The 20,667-nt window shown below is 36.2% G+C and overlaps 1 protein-coding gene across 1 annotated transcript in view; it reads left to right on the top strand.

Annotated features, from left to right (window-relative positions):
* Positions 1 to 20,667, top strand: part of BRWD3 (bromodomain and WD repeat domain containing 3) — a 227,938-nt gene that overhangs the window by 181,862 nt on the left and 25,409 nt on the right. Inside the window, 11 exon segments of the mRNA XM_037821172.1 lie at positions 3,066 to 3,190; positions 3,876 to 3,958; positions 9,058 to 9,169; positions 10,115 to 10,176; positions 10,365 to 10,520; positions 11,407 to 11,527; positions 14,028 to 14,153; positions 14,243 to 14,321; positions 15,967 to 16,023; positions 17,140 to 17,280; positions 18,178 to 18,249. Of these exon segments, the coding sequence (XP_037677100.1) occupies positions 3,066 to 3,190; positions 3,876 to 3,958; positions 9,058 to 9,169; positions 10,115 to 10,176; positions 10,365 to 10,520; positions 11,407 to 11,527; positions 14,028 to 14,153; positions 14,243 to 14,321; positions 15,967 to 16,023; positions 17,140 to 17,280; positions 18,178 to 18,249 (1,134 nt within the window).

The following is a 20,667-nucleotide window of genomic DNA, read 5'->3' as shown; positions in this document are numbered from 1 at the left end:
CAATATTTTGTTGAAGATTTTTGCATCTATATTCATAAGGGGTATTGGTCTATATAATTTTCTTTTCTTGTAATGTCTTTATCTGACTTTGGTATTAAGGTGGTGTTGGCATCATAGAAAGATAGGGAATGTTCCATCCTCTTCGGTTTTTTTACAAGAATTTGAGCAGTATTTGTATTAAGTTTCCTTTAAATGTTTGGTAAAATTCACCAATAAAGCCGTCTGGTTCAGTGAAGCAGTCTTATCCTTTGTTGGGAGGTTTTTGATTACTGATTCAGTTTCTTTAATTGTTATTGGTCTGTTGAGATCTTTTATTGCTTTGAGAGTCAGTGTGGGTTTTTTGTGGGTTTCTAAGAATTTGTCCATTTCATCTAGATTATCTAATTTGTTGGCATACAGATGTTCACTGTACTCTCTTACGATCCATCTTATTTCTCTTGGGTCGGTAGTAATGTCCCTCCTTTCATTTGTGAGTTTAATGATTTGTTTCCTCTCTTGTCAATTTTATTGATCTTTTTAAAGGACTAATTTTTGCTTTTATTAATTATCTCTATGGTTTTTTATTCTCTATTTCATTTTATTTCTGCTCTAAACTTTGTTATTTCTTTCTTTCTACTTGCTTTTGGTTTACTTTTCTGTTCCATTTCTAGTTTCTCTGGTTATGCAATTAGATCTGTGATTTTAGCTCTTTTTTTCTTTTTTAATGTAAGCATTTAAGGTTATAATTCTCCCTCTGAGCACTGCCTTTACTTCTCTTCTTCATATTGCTCCAAGGCAGTATCTCCTGTCCTTTCCTTTCAATCTAAAGAACTTTCTTTAGTATTTCTTGTAGGACAGATCTGTTGGTGACAAACTCTCTCAGTTTTGCTTATCCATGAATATCTTAAACTCTGCCTTATTTTTGAATCACAGTTTTGCTAGATAAAGAATTTTTGGCTGACAGTTTTTCTCTTTTATATCTTCAGTATCTAACATATTGCCTCCATGGTTTCTGATGAGAAATCAGCACTTAGTCTTATTGAGAATCCTTTTTATGTGATGAATCACTTTTCTCTTGCTGCTTTCAAGCTCTGTTTTTTTCCTTGGCATTTGGCATTTTGACTAATATGTGTCTTGGAATTGGTGTATTAGGGTTTATCTAGTTTGGAATGCACTACACTTCTTGGACATGCATATTTATGTCTTTCATAAGAGTTGGGAAATTTTCAGTCATTATTTTCTAGTATTTTTTATGCCCATTTTCCCTTCTCTTCTCCTTCTGGGGCTCCCATAATGTGTATGTTGGGACACTTCAGATTTTCCTGCAGGTCTCTTAGGGTCTGCTCACTTTTGACATTCTTTTCTCTATCTGTTCCTCCAACTGTTTGATTTCAGTTTTCCTGTCTTCTAATTCACTGATTCTTTCTTCTGCATGTTCAAATCTGCTATTGTATGCCACTAGTGTATTTGTAGCCACAATTATTATGGTTTTCATCCCTGTAAGTCCCGTTATGTTCTATTTTTAAAATCTTTCTAATTTTTCCTTTTGTTTATACATTTTCTTCTTAATATCCTTTAGCTCTATATCCATATTTTGTTTATTTATATCCACATTTTCCTTTTGCTCCTTCAATTGATTTAGAAGATTTTTTTGTACTTCATTGATTAGTTGTACCAATGTCTGTGTTTTCTCTGAAGTTTTAATCTTTCCCCATGAATGAGCCATATCTTCTTGTTTCTTTGTATGACTTGTGATTTTTTACTGATATCTGGGCATTTGATTATTTTGATTGCTAACTTTGGACATCATTTTCTTACTCTTATCTAGGGTTTTATTGTAGATTAGCCATGAGTGAAGGCTCTTTTCAACTCTTGGTCTAGCTACTGAAACTTTAGAGCAGCCCAAGTTTAATTCTTCAGATTTTCTTAGGTCTTCACCTGGGCATGTGCTACAACTTATAATTATGTGCAACTCTTTCACCTCTTGGACAAGATTTCCATTCCTCTGTTCCTTCTCTTGAAGCCCTGAGTTGTTCTGTTTGTTTGTTTTTTGTTGTTGTTGTTCTGTTTGTTTTTATGCAAAGTTTCCTCTCCAGCATCTATAATTTGCTCAGTTGCACTCCCAAGCTCATGGCTGCCTTTTCACTACAGCTTTCAGTCCTCTGTTCACTCTACCTTACAGCATTTCAGTTTTCCCCCTTTTTCCCCACATGGCTTTACTGCCTCTGGTAACTTCCACTTGATAGTATCCCTTCCCAGAGAGCCAGCCAGATGAGGTCAGCATTCAGAAATGCCATTTTTTCATTTAGGTGCACCAGCAATTGGGGACCAGGTTGGGAGTGTGCACCACTTGCCAACAGTTCTGACACGGGTCACTCATTTCTTATTTCCTGGGGGCCACTTTGAAGCATGCACTCGTGAACTCCTAGGGTCCTACCCTGGATCTATGTGGTCTTGGGTCTCCATGCCTGAATGTGGATTGTTCTGTAGTCAGCAACCACAACTGGAGGTGCCCAGGCATGAGGGTTGTTACTGTGTGACTCTGACATACCAAGTTTGGGGGAGGAGTCTGGACTGACAAGTCCAAGTTGAAAATTCCCTACCTTCCTTTTTGGTGTTTTTATTTTTTGTCCTTTGATTCATTGTTTTCCAAAAGTGGAAATCCTCTCCCCAAACACATACATGTACACATATGCCTGAATACTTCATACTTTATTTCTGCCAGAGGAGTGATTCTTAGCAAGGGAGGTATCATAATCCCTTGGGTTTTTTTTCCAAATACATATGACTGAACTTTACTCCAGACCTACTAAATTAAATTCTATAAGACCAGGGTTTAGGAACACGAATTTTGAAAATGTTCCCCAGGCTATTCTGCTTATTCTTGCTTTAAAGCCCTGCACTAAATTACAACCTCCAATTAACGGTTAAGAACCATGTCTTATTACCTTTAATAGTTGGTTTAGTGCCTTGCACTTGCTAGGCATTCAGGTAACTATTAAATTATTCAATTATTAACTAATATTATTTTAATAGTAGGCATATTTATATTGAAAGTAATAATTTATGGGTATTCTCATGAATAGGAGCAAGAATTTGTTAAGATTGTAGGAATCAAATATGAGGTTGGACCACCGACACTGTGCTGCTTGAAGCTTGCATTCCTGGACCCCATATCAGGCAAAATGACTGGGGAATCTTTTTCTATTAAGTGAGTAGCCATCTCTCATTGAGTGTGCATTTGTGTGTGTATTTTAATATTTACTGTATTCTGCAGACTATAGGGCTTGATGGGACAGGAAACACTACGGGCTTTAGAGTTATAAAGAGCAGAGTTTAATTTTTTGTTTCTTCACTTAATAGCTATATCACCATAAACAAGTTAATTAACCTCTCTGAATCTATTTCTTCATCTGTAAAGTGGGGATGCTACTATCTTCCTCAGAATAGTTGTGAGGAATAAAAGAGAAATCTTTATGAAATGACTAGTAGTGTATTTGAAACTTAGTAGTTGCTTTAATTTTCTGTTAATAATAGTAATAATAAGTCAAGACACATTTCTTGAAGTTTAGATGAACTCTAGGGAGATGAAAGAATATCAATTCATACACTAACTGATAGCCTTTTTAAAAAGTTCATCATATAAAATACTGTAAATTCAGCTTTAAGAGCTTTTGTTGGCATCTTTATATTATCAAAATGATATAACAGTAAGCAGGGCACTCCCAAACAGATCGTAGTAGATGGTATTTAATTTAAGTAAAGATTTTTTTAGGGACTATGAGCTTTTCAAATTTTTACTTGATATCTCCACAGTAAAAGTATGTCGTTCAATATTTAGTAAGTAACATACTCTTTTATCACTTTCATGGTTTACGTGTGCTTTTTCTGAACAGGTATCATGACATGCCAGATGTCATTGACTTCCTTGTACTGCATCAGTTTTATAATGAAGCCAAAGAAAGGAACTGGCAGATTGGTAAGTAGATAATTGTCACTTAATAACTAAAGTTTGAAGTCGAGTAAGTAACATTTTTACTCTCATTTAACAGAAGGAAACTCATTTAACAGGTAGCTAGAAAAAGCTCTCAGCCAAATTAAAAAATTAAATTGAATTTTCCTTTTCAGTTATTGTCCTGTTATTTTATGCACACTGTGCAAGGCATATAACCTCTAAGCCTCCAGCAAATACCTTCTCTATTAGAATATAAATTTGAATAGAAAGTAAATTCTTAAGTCCATTGCCCTAAAACAGAGCACTTTATACTTGGACTGTTAAACAAATTGATTATGGCTTGCTCCTTCCTTCCCTTTCTTCAAATATAAAAAACAATAAAAACGATGTTAGTGTTTTGGTTCACTAAAACTGCTGAAATGCAATATACCAGAAATTGGTTGGCTTTTTCAATGGGGTTTTATTAGGTTGCAAATTTGCAGTTCTAAGGCCATGAGAATGTCCAAATTAAGGCATCAAGAGGAAGATACCTTCTCTGAGGAAAGGCTGCTGGCATCCGGGGTTCCTCTGTCACATTGGATGACACATGGTGAAGTGTGCTGGTCCTTTTCTCCTGGTTCTAGTTTCAGTGGCTGCTTCCAAATGTCTCTGGGTGTTTCCCTCTCTGCCCTCTCTCTCTTTGTGTTTCGGCCATTTATCCACTCATAAGGGGCTCCAGTAAAGAATTAAGACCCACCTTGAATTGGGTGGGTCACATCACAATTAAAACAACCTAACCAAAGGTCCCACCCACAATAGGTCTGCCCACAGGAATGTATTAAAAGAACATAGTGTTTTCTGTGGTACATAACAGTTCCAAACCAGCACACTCCACCCTCTGGACCCCAAAAAGACTTGTCTTCCTATTATCACAAAAGCTTTAAATCATTTTAGTAACAATATTAAGTGCAGAGTTTCATCAAAATCAATTATAGGCATGGTTTGTCCTAAGGCAAAATTCTTCTGTGGTTGTGGACTTGTGAAACTCAGAACAAGTTATCTGCTTCCAATATACAAAGGAGGGACAGTCATAGGATAAACATTCTTATTTCCATAGGGAGGCATTGGAAGGAAAACAGGGGTCAGAGGTCCCAAACAGTTCAGAAAACCTGCTAGCAAACACCATTAGATTTCAAATTCTGAGAGTCATTTATCCTCAGTGCTTGAGAGAGCAGCAGTCCCACTCTCTCCAAGGGCTTGCACAGTGACCCTGCTCTCTCCAAACACTGAGTTGAGGGTTCCAACATCTCCAAGCTTTGGGGAGACCACTATGTTCACATCTCTAACCTCTTCAAGCATTGGAGCAGCACCTAGAGCCTCTGCCATCTCTGGGGCACACTCTCAATCCCCTTAGAACAGTGGCTGGTGGCCAAGCTCTCCCCAGTCCCCAGGGTATGTGATCCACCCTCTCTGAGGTCCGGGACAGCAGCACTCTTCCTGAATAACAGAGTATTCAGGAACAGGTTATTCACACTCCCCTTGATTCTCCAGGCATCTGAGAGCCCTGGTGTGGTAACACTCTTCCTGAACAACGGGGAGGAAGATCTTCCCTCTGCAAACTCGGGGGCAAACTCAGCCTCTCCATGTACATGGTTGGGTCCTCTCTCCTGGCCTTATGATTTTAGACTCCAGGCTTTAGCTTCCATGGTTCTGCCTTTTCTGTCCTCTTTAGTCCAGGCTGGCAGTGGTTCATTCATACAGGTCTTGCCAAAAGCTTATCGGTTTGGCATGCAGCACACAGAGGTCCCAACTACCAGACAATAGGACTTTCCACAAATCATTTCTGGGTAACGCCATCTCCAAGCCTCTCTTGCACTGAAAAAGCTGACTGGTTAAATCTTCATACGTGGATCTATTCTCTTGGGAATTGCTTCCAAGAAAGTCAGTTTTCCAAACCATCATTTCTGGTTTCTTTGTGCCCAAGAGTTTAGTTCTCAGCTTATCCCTTTCCTCTCACATTTTACTATATGTGGCAAGGAGAAGCCAGGCTGCATTTTCCACATTTAGTTTGGAAATTTCCTCAGCTAAATATCCAAGCTCATCACTTTCAAATTCTGCCTTCCATCCAGCACCAGTACTCAGTTTTGCCAAATTCTCTGCCACTTCTAAACAAGGATTGCTTTCCTTCCAGTTGGCAATGACACATTAATTATTTCTGATTAAAGCCTCATTGGAAGTACCTTTAGTGCCCATATTTCTACCAACAGTCTCTTCAAAGTCTCTTCTAGGCCTTTCTATCAAGCATCTCACAATTCTTCCAGAATCTTCCGTTTATCCATTTATAAAGCCGTTCCAGCATTTTTGGTGTTTGCATCTCACAGCACCCCACTTCTCTGGTACCAAAATTTCTTTTGGTTTGCTAAAGCTGCCGAAATGCAATATACCAGAAATGGGTTGGCTTTTTCAATGTGGTTTTATTAGGTTACAAATTTGCAGTTTTAAGGCCATGAAAATGTCCGAATTAAGGCATCAAGAAGATATCTTCTCTGAGGAAAGGCTGCTGGCATCTGGGGTTCCTCTGTCACATGGGAAGGCACATGGCGACATCTGCTGGTCCTTTTTCCCTTTTTCTGGTTACAATGGCTTTCTCCAAATATCTCTGGGCATTTTTCTATCTCTCTGACCTCTCTCTGGGTGTTTGTGTCATTTATCCTGTCTTAAAGTGTTCCAGTAAAGGATTAAGACCCACCTTGAATTGGTTGGGTCACATCCCAATTTTAACAACCTAACCAAAGGTCACACCCACAATAGGTCCTCACCCACAAGAATGGTATAAAAGAACATGACGTGTTTTGGGGTATATAAGAGTTCCAAACCAGCAGTTAGGGAAAAAGATTAAAGAAATTTGCCTGAGAAAACATAAGGATTTTAAAGCTATTTACTTTTTTTGCACATTCACTTGTATATGTATGAATTTTTAAAATATTATATAACCATAGCAGATACATAATTTTGAGAGGATAGAGTCTGACAGCCTGACTTGGAATTCTGTTTCTATCGCTAGCTGTTTGATCTTGGGCAAGTTTTTAACTTCTCTGTGCCTCACTTACCTCAACTTTAAAATGGGGTTCACATCGGTACACACCTATAAGCCTGATATGAGGAGGAAATAATTTAATATATAAAAAGCACTTAAAATGGTAACTGGTCAGAACATTGAATGGGAAGATGGCAGGGTAGGAAGCTCCAGGAATTGCTCCATCAAACAACTGTTGAACTGTTTGAACTCTCCGAATCAACTGGTTTGAAAGTCTGGAGTCTAGTGGGGCACTGTGCAGCATCCAAGGAGGAACTGGAGAAAGAGGCTGGTAAATTGTAAATGCTGGTGAATTTCACCCTCACTGCATTAGCTACCATCATCTATCACCCAGCCTTGTGGCAGGCAGAAATAAGGACATCAGCCCAGGATCCTGGTACAACTTGCTGGTGCCAGGGTGGGATATAAAGAACTAGTCCACCAAACTCGGGTGTGAAAGTCTGATCTCTAATGACCACTTTTAATAAGCTACTTCAGATTCATGGGGGCCGGCTCTGAGGGTTGCCATTTTTCCAAGCCCCCTCAGGAAAAGTGGCAGAGAAATCATGAAGACAGTTCTCTTCCTAAAATCTAACAAAAAAAAGAGTTGAAGGCCTGGAGTAACTGAGTGAGTACTCATTCAAGAAAATGCAGCTTTAAAAGCCTTGGGAGAAGTTCCTGGTGCCCTTACTGTCCTCTCCCAACCCCCTCCACAACTCAATGTGGAGCCAAACAGTGTTCCCATTGTGGGTCTCTAGCCTGCAGGGAGCAGAGTACCAACCCCTATACACATATTAGGATGCCTATATATAAGTGCCAGTCATCCTCTGGAAGACCTGAAGGCAGAGAGGAAGCTTGCAGATCAAAGGTCTACCTGCAATTAAATTAAGTCGTGCAATAGAGAACCAAGGAGGGGCTGAAAGTCTATTTAAAAGGGAGTAGAGGGAGCATTCAAACTCTTTTAATCTGTAAAGGGGAATTCCTAAGGCTACCAGCAACCAAAAGCCCAAGAAAGAAGCAGGCTCCTGGGCTCCCTGCACAGGCTCAGATAAGTCCTAGAGGACCCTGAACTTTGCATTTGCTTTTGGATGATGGAATAGTTTTGATAATGGATGTTGTTGGTGGTAGTACATTGTGAGTGTAATTAACACCAGTGTAATGTATATTTTTTGTGAGCAATAGGGGAAATTTTAGTTTGCATATGATGTTATTTAAAAAAAATTTTAAAACAACAGAGGACTGTACAACACAAACAGTGAACCCCAATGTAAACCCTGGACTCTAGTTAATAATGCAATTATAATATTTTTATCAACTGTAGCAAATATACCACACTTAATACAAGGTGTTAATTATATGGGGGTATATGGGAACTCTATTTTCTGCATGATTTTTCTGTAAATCTACGACTTCTCTAGTCAAAAAAAAAAGTTTTTGCCATCATCAGGCAGCCAGTTTTCTAATTTCACAGCATAATTTGGCATTTCCAGTCTCCATATCAATCAAAATGAATATTTAGATTAAAACAATCAACCTTTTCTCTTAAAAAAAAACAAAGGTACTTGGCACATGGTAAGCACTATGTGAATGTTTGCTCCTAGTATTTTTTATTTTCTTATGTGTAAGGAACATTTTTGTCCATGGTTTAATTTTGTCATCTTTAGCCATTTAGAGGCAGAAAACCTGTATGAAGAGGTTTTTAATGGCATAAAGCTAAAAGCAGAAAAGATGAAGAAAGAACAACTGTATTAATATACATATAGTTAAATAAGGAGTATACTTAATGATGATTCCAAGTAATTGATAGAAGTTAAATTATGTTTAGTAGCATTTATTTAAGATGTGGAAATATGCGATTTATTTCAGAAAGATGTCCACCACTTGGAAATCAAAACACTTGGAAAGGGTAAAAATGTAAAATTCACTTATCTGGAAAACTCAGATGGAAACCTCTGATAATGCTATGTACAATGCTACTTCTGTATTCAACCAATTGTAGTAACTTAGAGTGAGGATAAAGCTAATATTCTCAAAAGCATCCTTTTAAGAATTTCTTCAAATATTATAGGTGATAGATTCCGCAGTATTATTGATGATGCCTGGTGGTTTGGGACTGTGGAGAGTCAGCAGCCTTTTCAACCAGAGTATCCTGATAGTTCTTTCCAGTGTTACAGTGTTCAGTAAGTGTGGTTATGGTCTGTTATGTCTGATATAGTAGTATAGTAGTATATGGGATTTCTGTAAACCCTACCAGGATTGCCTTTTTATCTGATTTATCTATTCTTCTGATGTACCTGTAAGGAAGGAATTTGATGATATCCCTGTTGGTCCAATATGCATGCTAAAATAAAATTGGAACTGAAGACTTTGTACTACCTCCCCTCTGTCCTTATTTTTTCTTAAGCATTTCTACTTTAGACAAGAATTGCAACTGTTTTTTCATGGAGAATACTGAAATTAATTCAGTGTTTAAAGTAATTGTTAGAGCTAGAATATAGCAATGAATGTTAGTATTTGGATTTTAATAGTATGAATTCAAGGTAGAGGTGATTTCATTATGTTGGTAGATACTAGTCTACAACATTTGCTGTAATCCTTCCTGAGATCCCAGAGTTCTAAGAATCCTAATGAATGAAGTTTATCTTCTCAAACATGATAGATGAAATGTGTATTCTATAAAGATTGACATTAGTCTTCATATTGTAGATCATAAGGGAATAATAAAATTTTTGGATGTTCTTTAGTAGTTAAGCTATATAAGATAAGGTAGATTATTTCTCAGAAAGAAGTAATCTATTAAATTGACTCTCTTAACCCAAAATATATTTTCCAAGGGATCTTTTTGTTTTTTTTCCCTGGCCTAATATTAAATATATGCTTGATGATAGGGAGAAAAAAAGTGACAGGTAAAGCTAACAGTAGGCTTACTGCCCTAAGTTTCATATTATTGTATCACGTTTTCTTTGTTAGAGAATCATTGTTATCTTTATGTAAGTAACATTGTACTTTAAGAAAACAGAATTACCCTTTACCAGATTTCACCCCAAAGAAGATATGCAAATTATGCTAGTATATAAAAGCAAGTGTCATATGAATTTGATTTGCATCTTGTTATTTTTTAATAGTTGGGACAATAATGAGAGAGAAAAGATGAGCCCCTGGGACATGGAGCCAATTCCAGAAGGAAGTAAATATGCTTTTTAAAATGAATTATAATTATTTTAAACTTTTTTTATTTTGGTAACATATATACCATAAAATTTGCCATTTTAACCATTTTTAAGTGTGTAATTCAGTGTGTAATTCTTGTAAAAGTAAACTGACAGTGGAATGATATTGAAAACAAATGCTGTCTGATTTTTATCTTACACCTAGCTGCCTTTCCAGATGAAGTTGGTGCTGGTGTTCCTGTCTCCCAGGAGGAACTGACTGCTTTACTATACAAACCCCAGGAAGGAGAGTGGGGGGCTCATTCCAGAGATGAAGAATGTGAACGGGTTATTCAGGGCATCAACCACCTTCTTTCCCTGGGTACGATGAATGTATATGAACATTAGGAAGATGGAAGGGAGCTAGGAAAACCAGCAGAATTTTAAATTCTATAAAATAAAATGCATTTTCTCACTGTACTCATAATTTTTTTTTATGTTATCCATGTTGCAAGTTTATTTCCATACCAGTCCCAAGAAAGGCCTGTTCTTTGGTTTGCATTTGTAGTTTTTACTTGGACAACTTCCTGACAATTATAGTTCTACTTATTATTATTTACATACTTCCTGCTCTTTCCAATTATAAAGGGCTACTACTATTCTGTTGCTTCAAAACATCTCACTTTTAACTCAAAAGGCACAGTGATTCTAGTTTTATTATTAACATATTTATATGTTTAGCCAAAGTAATGACTGATAAACTTTTCAACACTCTGGGGGCTGATAGTGAAGGCAGGCATACAGGTGTCTTTTTCTCAAGTCATTTTGGCGCTCTAGCTATTCTCAAAGCCTGATTTTGAATGAGGTCCTTGATAAAGACAGTGGGGTCATTCATTTCACTTGCATGAGTAATATATATTAACTTATATACATGTATATATACATATATAACATGTCATTTCAGAAGTTTGGCATTTGTCCAAAAAAGACATATAAATCTGAAGTTAAATGCAGTGCTCCTTTAGATCTGTCTTGTTTTATCTGATTTGAACTAGAGTGTCATGCATGATACATATATATATATTATGTCCAAATAAAAGCAGTAACATTAAAATAGTATTGGTCTAATATTCATACAATTGAATTATCACCATTTGAGAAATGTAATATATTGCTTCCCCAACTTGCTTATGTATGAGTTTGTGTTTATTGACAAAATGTAAATGCCTTTTATAACTGCTTTTTTTTTTATTTTGGTAATTTTGTAGATTTTGCCAACCCTTTTGCTGTTCCGGTGGATCTTAGTGCCTACCCCTTGTACTGTACTGTAGTTGCTTATCCAACTGACCTCAATACCATCAGGCGGAGACTTGAAAACCGCTTTTACAGGTCTGTTTAGTTTTATCATTTAATATAAAATTTGCAGCTTTGTTTCTATGGCTTTCCTTTTTGCAGTGTGATACATTGAGATCTGTTTTCATAGTATAAAATAATCATTCAAAAGACCCACTTCAAAATTTCTTCTAAAAATTTGGAACACTAATTTCCCTTTACTCAGTGGATTCTCTGTCTTCCAGGATAAAAGGTGAGTAGGGAAGAAGAACAGGGAAGAAATTATGGGTAGCATAATTCATACTTAAAACAAAACTACAGTTAACTTTAGATTATTAAGAGCAGTAAGTGGAGAAAGCCACGGAAGCAAGAAGCTGAAAGAAATGAAACCTGGAAGAGAAGGGAGAGACCAGAAGACATCGCCATGTGCCTTGTCATGTGGCAGAGGACCCAAGGATTGCTGGCAGCCAGTCTTCAGAAAGAAAGCACGCCCTGAGGATGCCTTGATTTGGATCTTCTCACGACCTCAAACTATACCATTACTGGGAGAACAATACCTTGTGGAGAGTAAAGAAAGAAAGGACTGGTTCTTTATTTAAAATTGCCCTTGCAGATAATTAATCAAGTTGTTAGAGAAAACTTGGATGAACACCAAGCATCCCATCAGACAGCTCCCCGAAGTCAGATCCTCTGCCACTTATAATTACCTTTTTCTTATGGTCCTTAAGCAAAATTTTAGTGCTCATTCCAGAGCCAATTTAAATTAATTTGGAGGGAACTACTTTAAGAAACACACCAACTGTTTCACAGTTCCTTCTTAGAGCCTGGATTCTGTAAAATACTTATACTTTAATACTCATGCCAAAACTGTATTAATGGAATTGAACATTTAAGCATGAGGAGAGCAAAGTCTGAAACTTCTCAATGAGAGAGCATGGTCTCAATAAACATTTAAGACAAAGCTCTAATTGCATTATTTATGAGTAAAATGAGAACATGAAAGAGGCATTTACTTTTAACCTTTTGTGCCACAGATTTCCCATTTCACTTAACTTAATGAAATTACTAGCTGATTTCAAATTTTATTAATCATTTTCCTGGCGTATAATATGTTAGATAGTAATACATTGAAAAATGATTAAATTTTGCAAAAATTAAGTGTTTCAAGGAAGCTTTACATTAATACCATTGGAAGAGATTTCAAATATTAAACTTTAGCACTAATGCAAGGTTGTTCTCATAATTTTAAATTCATAGGAGGCAATGCATCCAAATTTAAATACCCTTCTTAATTTTTTACACTATGTGGTAACATATATTATTACTGTATGTGTTACCATCTTTGAATTCAACCATTATAGAATTTTAAAGCTAGAGGATACACAAAGTAATATGTAATTCAATCCCTCATTTTAGAGGTGAAGAAGACAATGAACTTAGCATCTAGCCCAGATTGATCAACCTAGTCATATGATCAATAGAACCATTTTCCTTGAATCAAACCTTTAGAGATTTAGATCTCTTAGACACAGAAATTTAAAATTCTTATATTCTGAACAAGTTGTTTGTGGCAGCAGTCCAGAAGATCACCGTGTATGTGCTGTGTGGATTAAGTAATCTACTTAAATCTTTTCTAGGAGCCAAGGAGACATCAAAAACAGAAGATAGTAATGTAAATGAATGACATTAATATAATTAAATTGTTATAATACAACAAATATATCGTATGTGGAGTTATAGACTGCCTGTTCAATTACTGGAAAAAGACAGATATGCCAATGATAAAAAAAAAAAAAGAGCAGTAAGTGGTTTGTGGATTCATCGTGATTAGGACGCTACAGAGACTTGGAGCATGCTTAAATCCTCTGCTGGAGAATTAGGCAGCAGTTAATTAGATTTAATTACAAGCCCTAAAATGTGTGTAGGAAAAGAGCAAAGTTATTATTTTCTTGGTTTCAGTTTTGGTTGGGAACAGTGATTATGGGTAGGTTGTGGATGGGAGCTCTTAGCCCCTCTCTCAGGGTTCACTGTGCCATAACCGCAATTATTCCATGAATACTGGTTATTATGCCACTTGTAATTGAGAATTGGTTGTATTTGTATAACATTATACAGTATTTCATTCAGAATAAAAGTAACTAGATAAAAAAATCTGTCTTTTTCTATAATAAGTGATTTTTCTTACTATTGTGGTCTCTTTCCCTGAAAACTAATATTCTCTTGACTTTATTAAAAAACTTTTGCTTTTGTTTGCTTTCTTGTTTCTTGTTTCTTTTTCTTTTTTTTTTTTTGGTTTTTGTCAAATCATTATTTACCTGTAATGTTCTGTGTCAGTTTTATACTAGGTTTTCATATACAGTCCAGTGGTTCTGATTTTTTGCCTGTGCTTCAAATACTGTGACTATATCATCTCTCTTTTTTAGTGTACTTCAGTCACATATCTATATAGGAACACTTCAACTTATCATAAGTGCCTTGTTGTTCTATGTTGCATATTGCTAGGATGTACTTTAAATATATCAGTCAAGAATAACAGATGGTGTTCTTTATTTCTTAGGAGAATATCAGCATTAATGTGGGAAGTACGCTACATTGAACATAATGCCAGGACTTTCAATGAGCCAGATAGTCCTATAGTTAAGGCAGCCAAAATTGTAACTGATGTCTTGCTTCGCTTCATTGGGTAAGAAGTGGCTTTATCTTCCATAAGGGCGAAGCCCTGATTTTTTCTTTTAATTACTGAAATGTAATTTGACTTATCTTGTTGCTTAGGGATCAGAGCTGTACTGATATACTGGATACTTATAATAAAATTAAAGCAGAAGAACTAAACAGTACTGACGCAGAGGAGGTAAGAACCACAACACAATAAGTGGAATGAATTCTTTTACTGTTATCTGAAGTAGAGTAGCTATTACATGTAAGTCTTGAAATTGGCTATGAGCAGTGAAAGCAGATTTCTGAAGGCTGGCTGAACACCTGCATCTTTTATTAAGAGTTTTATTAAACTCTTTAACTTGCATTTAGATGGCATATGCCAAAAATGCAGTAGTGCTTCAGCATTTAGTCAGACAGATGGCCAGTCATCCTGTTTGATTCAGTGGGTTTCAGTGATGAGAAATGAACGCTACTTTTCAGCCCTTAAAAACAAGACAAAGCCCTCAATATTTTTTAAAAAAATGTTTACTTGATTGGAATTTAAATATTAATTTAATTTTCTATACATTGTATATAAAATATTTAAATATTTTAAAATATCAAATTTGAACATCGCAATTTTTAGTAGTTTAATGGAATTGCTACATGATTTGCTTTTTGGAAATTTCTAAATATAAATGAGTCTTTACTTAATGAGGTGGAATTAGTACTGTCATTGAACTCCACATATCTGATTTTCCCACCTATCCATATCCCTAATTTAAAGAAAGATATTTTTGACCTGAGGCTACGATATAGAGAAGCAAAAACCAAGATAAGAGGCTGGAACAAGATTGGAAAGTGATAACTCAAAACCCTTAGTGGAAAACAGTTCACCACAGGGATGACTCAAATATGCTAGAATCTAAAGCAGTGGCGTGAAATACTTTGCATGTTTATATTGTCTCTATTGTTAATTTCCAGAAGAGTAAATCTACATTTTTTTACTGTTTCAGGATAATGTATATGACTATCAAATGCTGTTTTATTGGATTTAAATGCTATTTACATAATATGAATAAGGAAAACCCAGATGCACCAATTAGATATTATCTTCCTGAAACCTATAAAAAATGTATTATTTATATTCCTTATACTTTCTCTGACCTTTCACATAAGTGCATTTTGACTCAGGATTTGATATGGCAAGAATTTCTCCTCAGAGTAGCACTACTCAGGTTAGAATAGAAAATAAAAGTGAAATGTAATCCACCAGTTTTATTTTATTAGAAAGGAGTTCAGTAGCTCATGAGCTACTTTTATTTTCTCTTAGCATAATTCTTTTAATTTGAGTTGCCATCGCCAGATGAATAGTAGTGCCTGGGCCTTACCTCTTTATATTAATAACCTATCCACAGAGGTATACTTAACTTAATCTTAGATTATAATACACATTTTATATTTTTCCAAAAAAATATAGAATTATTTCTTAGATTAGCAGTGTATTAATCATGAGTAATTCATATTATAGTATATTAAATTAACATACCATATAGAAATTAAAAAAATACTAACACATATTTAGATGCAACTGTAGCAGATACCAATCACTATACTCTTTCCCTCATTTCCAATTCTAATCTAGAAAATAAATCTTCCTCTCTTGGTGTATTTTCCAACTTACGCAGTATGTTGATAAAGTATGGAGTTTGACTCTCTCCAGCCTTTGTTCTACTCCCTGCTCTAATGAGAGAAATTTAATTGTAATTGTATTTGCCATTCATTTGGAAATGTCCATCTAACATGTAAGACTTTAAATATAACTTAACATCTTTTTCCACCCTCCCCTTTAATTTTAGGTTACAGAAATGGTTGATTTAGATTCAGACGGTCCTGGAACTTCATCTGGAAGAAGGGTGAGTAAATAAATTAACTGCTGAGAAGAAATACTTTCAGGATTCCTGTGTTGGGAGTCCCTAAGACCACCCCTATATTTGGAGAGTTACTAGAAGAACTCACAGGACTTAGTATATAGTTGTATTCATGGCTAAGATTTATTACAGCGACATAGTAAAGATATGCAGCTAGATCATAAGGGAAAAAGATATAGGTAGATCTGGAAGAATCGACATGCAGACTTCCTTATGCTCTATTCCTCCTATGAAGAGTCACACTGAGCACACTCTTCCCCCAGCAATGAAAATATAGCAACACATGTGATGTTTCTGCCCAAGGAAGTCCATTAGACTCAACACCCATGATTTTTACTGGAGGCTTATAATGTTGTCACCCTCTGCATAGCATTTATCAAAATTCCAGACACCCAAAAGGAAAGCAGGTGTTCAGCACAAAACACATTATTTGTACAGTCTAGGCATAGTAAACTACCTTTATCATTTAGGAAATAGCTCAAGTGCCAAGTTCCCAGATACCAGCTGAGGGCCAACCTTGCAAGCAGACCCTTCTAAAACCAGGAGCCTCAGGCCTGCTATGTTAACTCTTTCCTGTATACTTTTTCCCTCTATGATAATTAATTAGACATATAGTTATTCTATTTAAAAAAGAGCTTCCTTTGAAATCCTGAAAGAGGTCATAGCAAAAAAAGACATCAAATTGTAAACCCCAGAATTTATCATGACCGCAAAGGATTTACTAAAAAAAATTAAATGTGGTTTTGAGAGGTGTGGTGCCATTGTCAGGTATCCTTAACTACCAGCAAATACTAAAGCATTATAACTGTTAATCTGGTAGATCAAAAAGCATTTCATTCCTCTGTACTTTTTTTGAGATTCAGATTTTCTTAAAATGAAAATCTGGAATATTAGCATTCTTGCCATTTCCATGAATTTAGTGTCTAGTTTTGTTTGTTTGTATTTTGTGAGGGAAAGTGATGTCTAATCTGAACTAATAAACTCTTAAATAGAAAGCTTTTCTCTCTTAAATAGATATATTAGCATTAGGAAAACTTGAGTAAATCAATGTCTGAAAAGTTAAGCAAAAGCATATAAATATAATGCTATTAAAATCTACAGGTCAAATGCCAAGGCAGAAGACAGTCTTTAAAATGTAATCCTGATGCCTGGAAAAAACAGTGCAAAGAACTTTTGAGCCTCATTTATGAACGTGAAGACTCAGAGCCATTTCGACAGCCAGTTGATCATCTTTTTTACCCAGTAAGCATACAATTGTTTAGATAATTGCCAATACCAATTAATATAAATATACATGCAAGATCTGGTGAAGAGCCATTTTTTCCTTGATTCCTTCCTCCCTTCCTCCTCTTCTCTCTAATTTGTGTGTCTCTGAATCCTGAAGATGAGTAGCATTAGTCATGACTTTTTAAAATGCCTGTCATGAACTAAATGTGTAAAATATGCAGTCGTAAACCAAATTTGGATCTAAATTTCCTTGCTATTCTTTCCTGCTTTTATTTCAGATATTTGTTGAATACATTTTATTAACTTCTAATATACTGTTCTACATACTATAGATGTTCAGTGACGTATGTTAGTCCTGTTTAATTTATGCTAGATATGTTATCAATATGGTCATTTAGCATACCAGTGTACCATTATTACTTTTCACCAAGTAATAAAACATAAGAATGTATATTATAGGATTCATTTTCTGGAAGTATATCTATTTGTTTATTGAAGTACCTTTTAGTGAAAAATAGCAAATCTATTTTAACTTTTTCAGAGAAAAGGTATAGCATTATTTCAGAAATACATCAGACCATCCTCTGAGTTTAGTGCACATCAGTACTTTTCTCTGCATAAAACAGGTTTCAGTTGGATAAAAATATCATCCACATAAAGAAAAAATTATGTTCAACAAAACCTTTTTGTTTGTTGGTTTGCAGGGAGTTTGGATAGAATAAATAAACTTGTGTTTTTCGTAGAAGAGAGTGGTGACTGTAGAATTCCTTCACCTTATAGTAGAGCCAGAAAAAGCACAATTCCTATTTATGGACCTCTAAACCTTAAATCATAATTGTATTACAAGTCTTGATATTTTGAAATTTTGTTGTAGTGGTTTGGGCACAAAGTATATTCTCTTTATCCTAATAGGGCCATCAAGACCAAGAGGGAGAATCCTCAGAGTCAGTTGTTCCAGAAAGACAAGATCCATCTCTTGCTGAGGTAGGCCTAGTATCTCTTAAAAGTTATGTACTGGTTATTTTGTGTTATTTTCTTTTTAAAATCTTTACTGTAAATGAACTCTTTATAATATGTTAAAACTGTATTCCCTATGCTTTGGGGGACTTCCTGGGAAGATGGCAGAGTTGGGAGCTCCAGGACTCAGTCCTTCCACCAGAACAACTATTAAACAGGCAGAAATTGTCTGGAACAACTATTTTCAAACTCTGGAAGCCAGAAGAACACTGTACACCATTCAGGGAAGAGTGGGAGGAAGAGGCTGATAAATTACACTAAAGAACAATAACTTGCACTCTCCACACAGTGACTGCTGGTGACAGAAAAGGACATAAAAATGGTCTTCCCCAAGAACAGGGATAGGCACAGCAGATCACTGATTGTGACTTTTGTTTGACAGATTCAGATTACTGGGGGTCTAGCTCTGAGGTCAGCTTTGCTTCAGTCTGCGCTGGACAGGGGCAGCAGAAGCCATTGTTTCAATTCTCCCTGGATAGAGTCAGAGGCAGTGGAGATTTGAAAATGTGTGACTTCCTCAGGGCTGCTGAGGACAGTTAGCTGGATGGCTGCATTTGCTGGACAGGCCAGGAGAACTCAGCTTTGGGGAACTGTCAGAGAAGTTCCTAGCACTTCCTGATCTCCTCCCCAGGGGACTTTGGAGGAAGTCTGTGCCCCCTTCATGGGTCCCTGGCCATCTGGGCTGGGAAAGACTGACTTGGGAGTCTTCTCTGGGGTGACCCTCATTCCAGAATTTGCCCTCGAGGCAAGAGCAGCTTAAAACAATGAAAGGAGTTTTAAAAACCATAGGGACAGACATTCTGGTATAAAGGACTGCCTGCTACAAACACCCTGGAGAGGGAGATCTGTCTCCTGGTAAATAGGAGACAGCCAAGGTCCTGTAAACAGGGGAACTCCAAAAAAACTAACAGGTAAAAGCCCAGGAAAGAGGCCCAGGAAGACAGGGAAAACCCTGCACACCACATTCATCTTGGGCAGACCTTTCTGACAGGAGGGCTGAAGCTTAGGATATCTCTTTCTTGTCTCCAGCTGGTTACAAAACCAGGAAACAGACATCTCAGGGAATAAACCCCAGAGTTAACATTTTAAAACATTAAAATGTACATTGTGCAAAGAAAGTGTACAAGTCAAAGAAACAGGAAATACTGGCCCATCCAAAGGAAAAGAATAAAAATACAGAAAGCACCAATGAAGATGAGAATGTGGACATACCAAACAAAGTCTTTTAAAGGAAGAACTTTAAAATGCTCAAGAAGATGAAAATGCAGAGAAAGAACTGAAGGATATCAGGAAAACAACGAATGAGCAATACAAGAGTCTGAATAAGGAGATAGAGATTTTTAAAAGGAACCAAGCAGAACTACTGGAGTTGAAGTGCACAGTAACTGAAATGAAAAATTTCCAGGAGCATTTCAAGAGTAGATTGAAGCTGGAAGAATAAAGAATCATTAAACTTGAACACAATGGGTCATGCTGAGGAGCAGAAAGAAAAAAAAATATTAAAGACAAAAGTAGCCTAATGCAGCTCTGGGACACCATCAAGCACACCAATATAAGCATTATGGGAGTCCCAGAAAGAGAAGAAAGAAAGAAAGGGGAAGAAAGACTAGTTAAAGAAATAATGACAGAAAGTTTCCCAAACTTAGCAAAAGCTGTGAATATGCACATCCAAGAAGCTCAGAGAACACCCAACAGGATAAACATGATACACCCTGTCATATATTGATCACACTATCAAATGCAAAGGGCAAGGAGAGAGTTCAGAAAGCTGCAATAGAAAAACAACCTGTTATCTACAAAAGGATTCCAGTTAGGTTCAATGCAGATTTCTCATCAGAAACCATGGAGGCAAGAAGGCAGTGGGTTGAAATATTTAAAGTGTTGAAGGGAAACAATTGCCAGCAAAGAATTATATCCAGTGAGACTTCCTTTCAAAAACGAGGAAGACATTAAGGCAGTCTCAGATAAACAAAAGCTGAGGGAGTTCATCACTACTAGGCCTGTCCTATGAGCAGTGCTAAAGGAAGTTTTTCAGACTGAAAGGAAAGGACACTAGACAGTGGCTCAAAGGTGCATTAAGAAATAAATACCTGTGGTAAAGGTAACCTTTTGGGTAATTATAAATGCCAGTATTGTATTGTTTGCTATATAACTCCACTTCTTAATTCCTCCAGTTGCTAAAATGCAAATGCATAAAGAGTAATAATAAGTCTAAGTTTTTGTACCATGTACAAAGATATAAGTGGTAAGAAGTACAAAAGAAATGGTGGGGGGACAGAGCACTATAGGAAAAATATATGTGCATGCTGTTGAATTTAAGTTGGTATCAAACCAAAAATGATTGTTATATATGTAGGGTGTTAAATTGTAACCCCAATTTAACAC

This window comes from Choloepus didactylus, chromosome X (genome assembly GCF_015220235.1).
Source record: "Choloepus didactylus isolate mChoDid1 chromosome X, mChoDid1.pri, whole genome shotgun sequence".
Lineage (NCBI taxonomy): Eukaryota > Metazoa > Chordata > Mammalia > Pilosa > Megalonychidae > Choloepus > Choloepus didactylus.
This window is presented reverse-complemented; position numbering and strand designations above follow the sequence as displayed.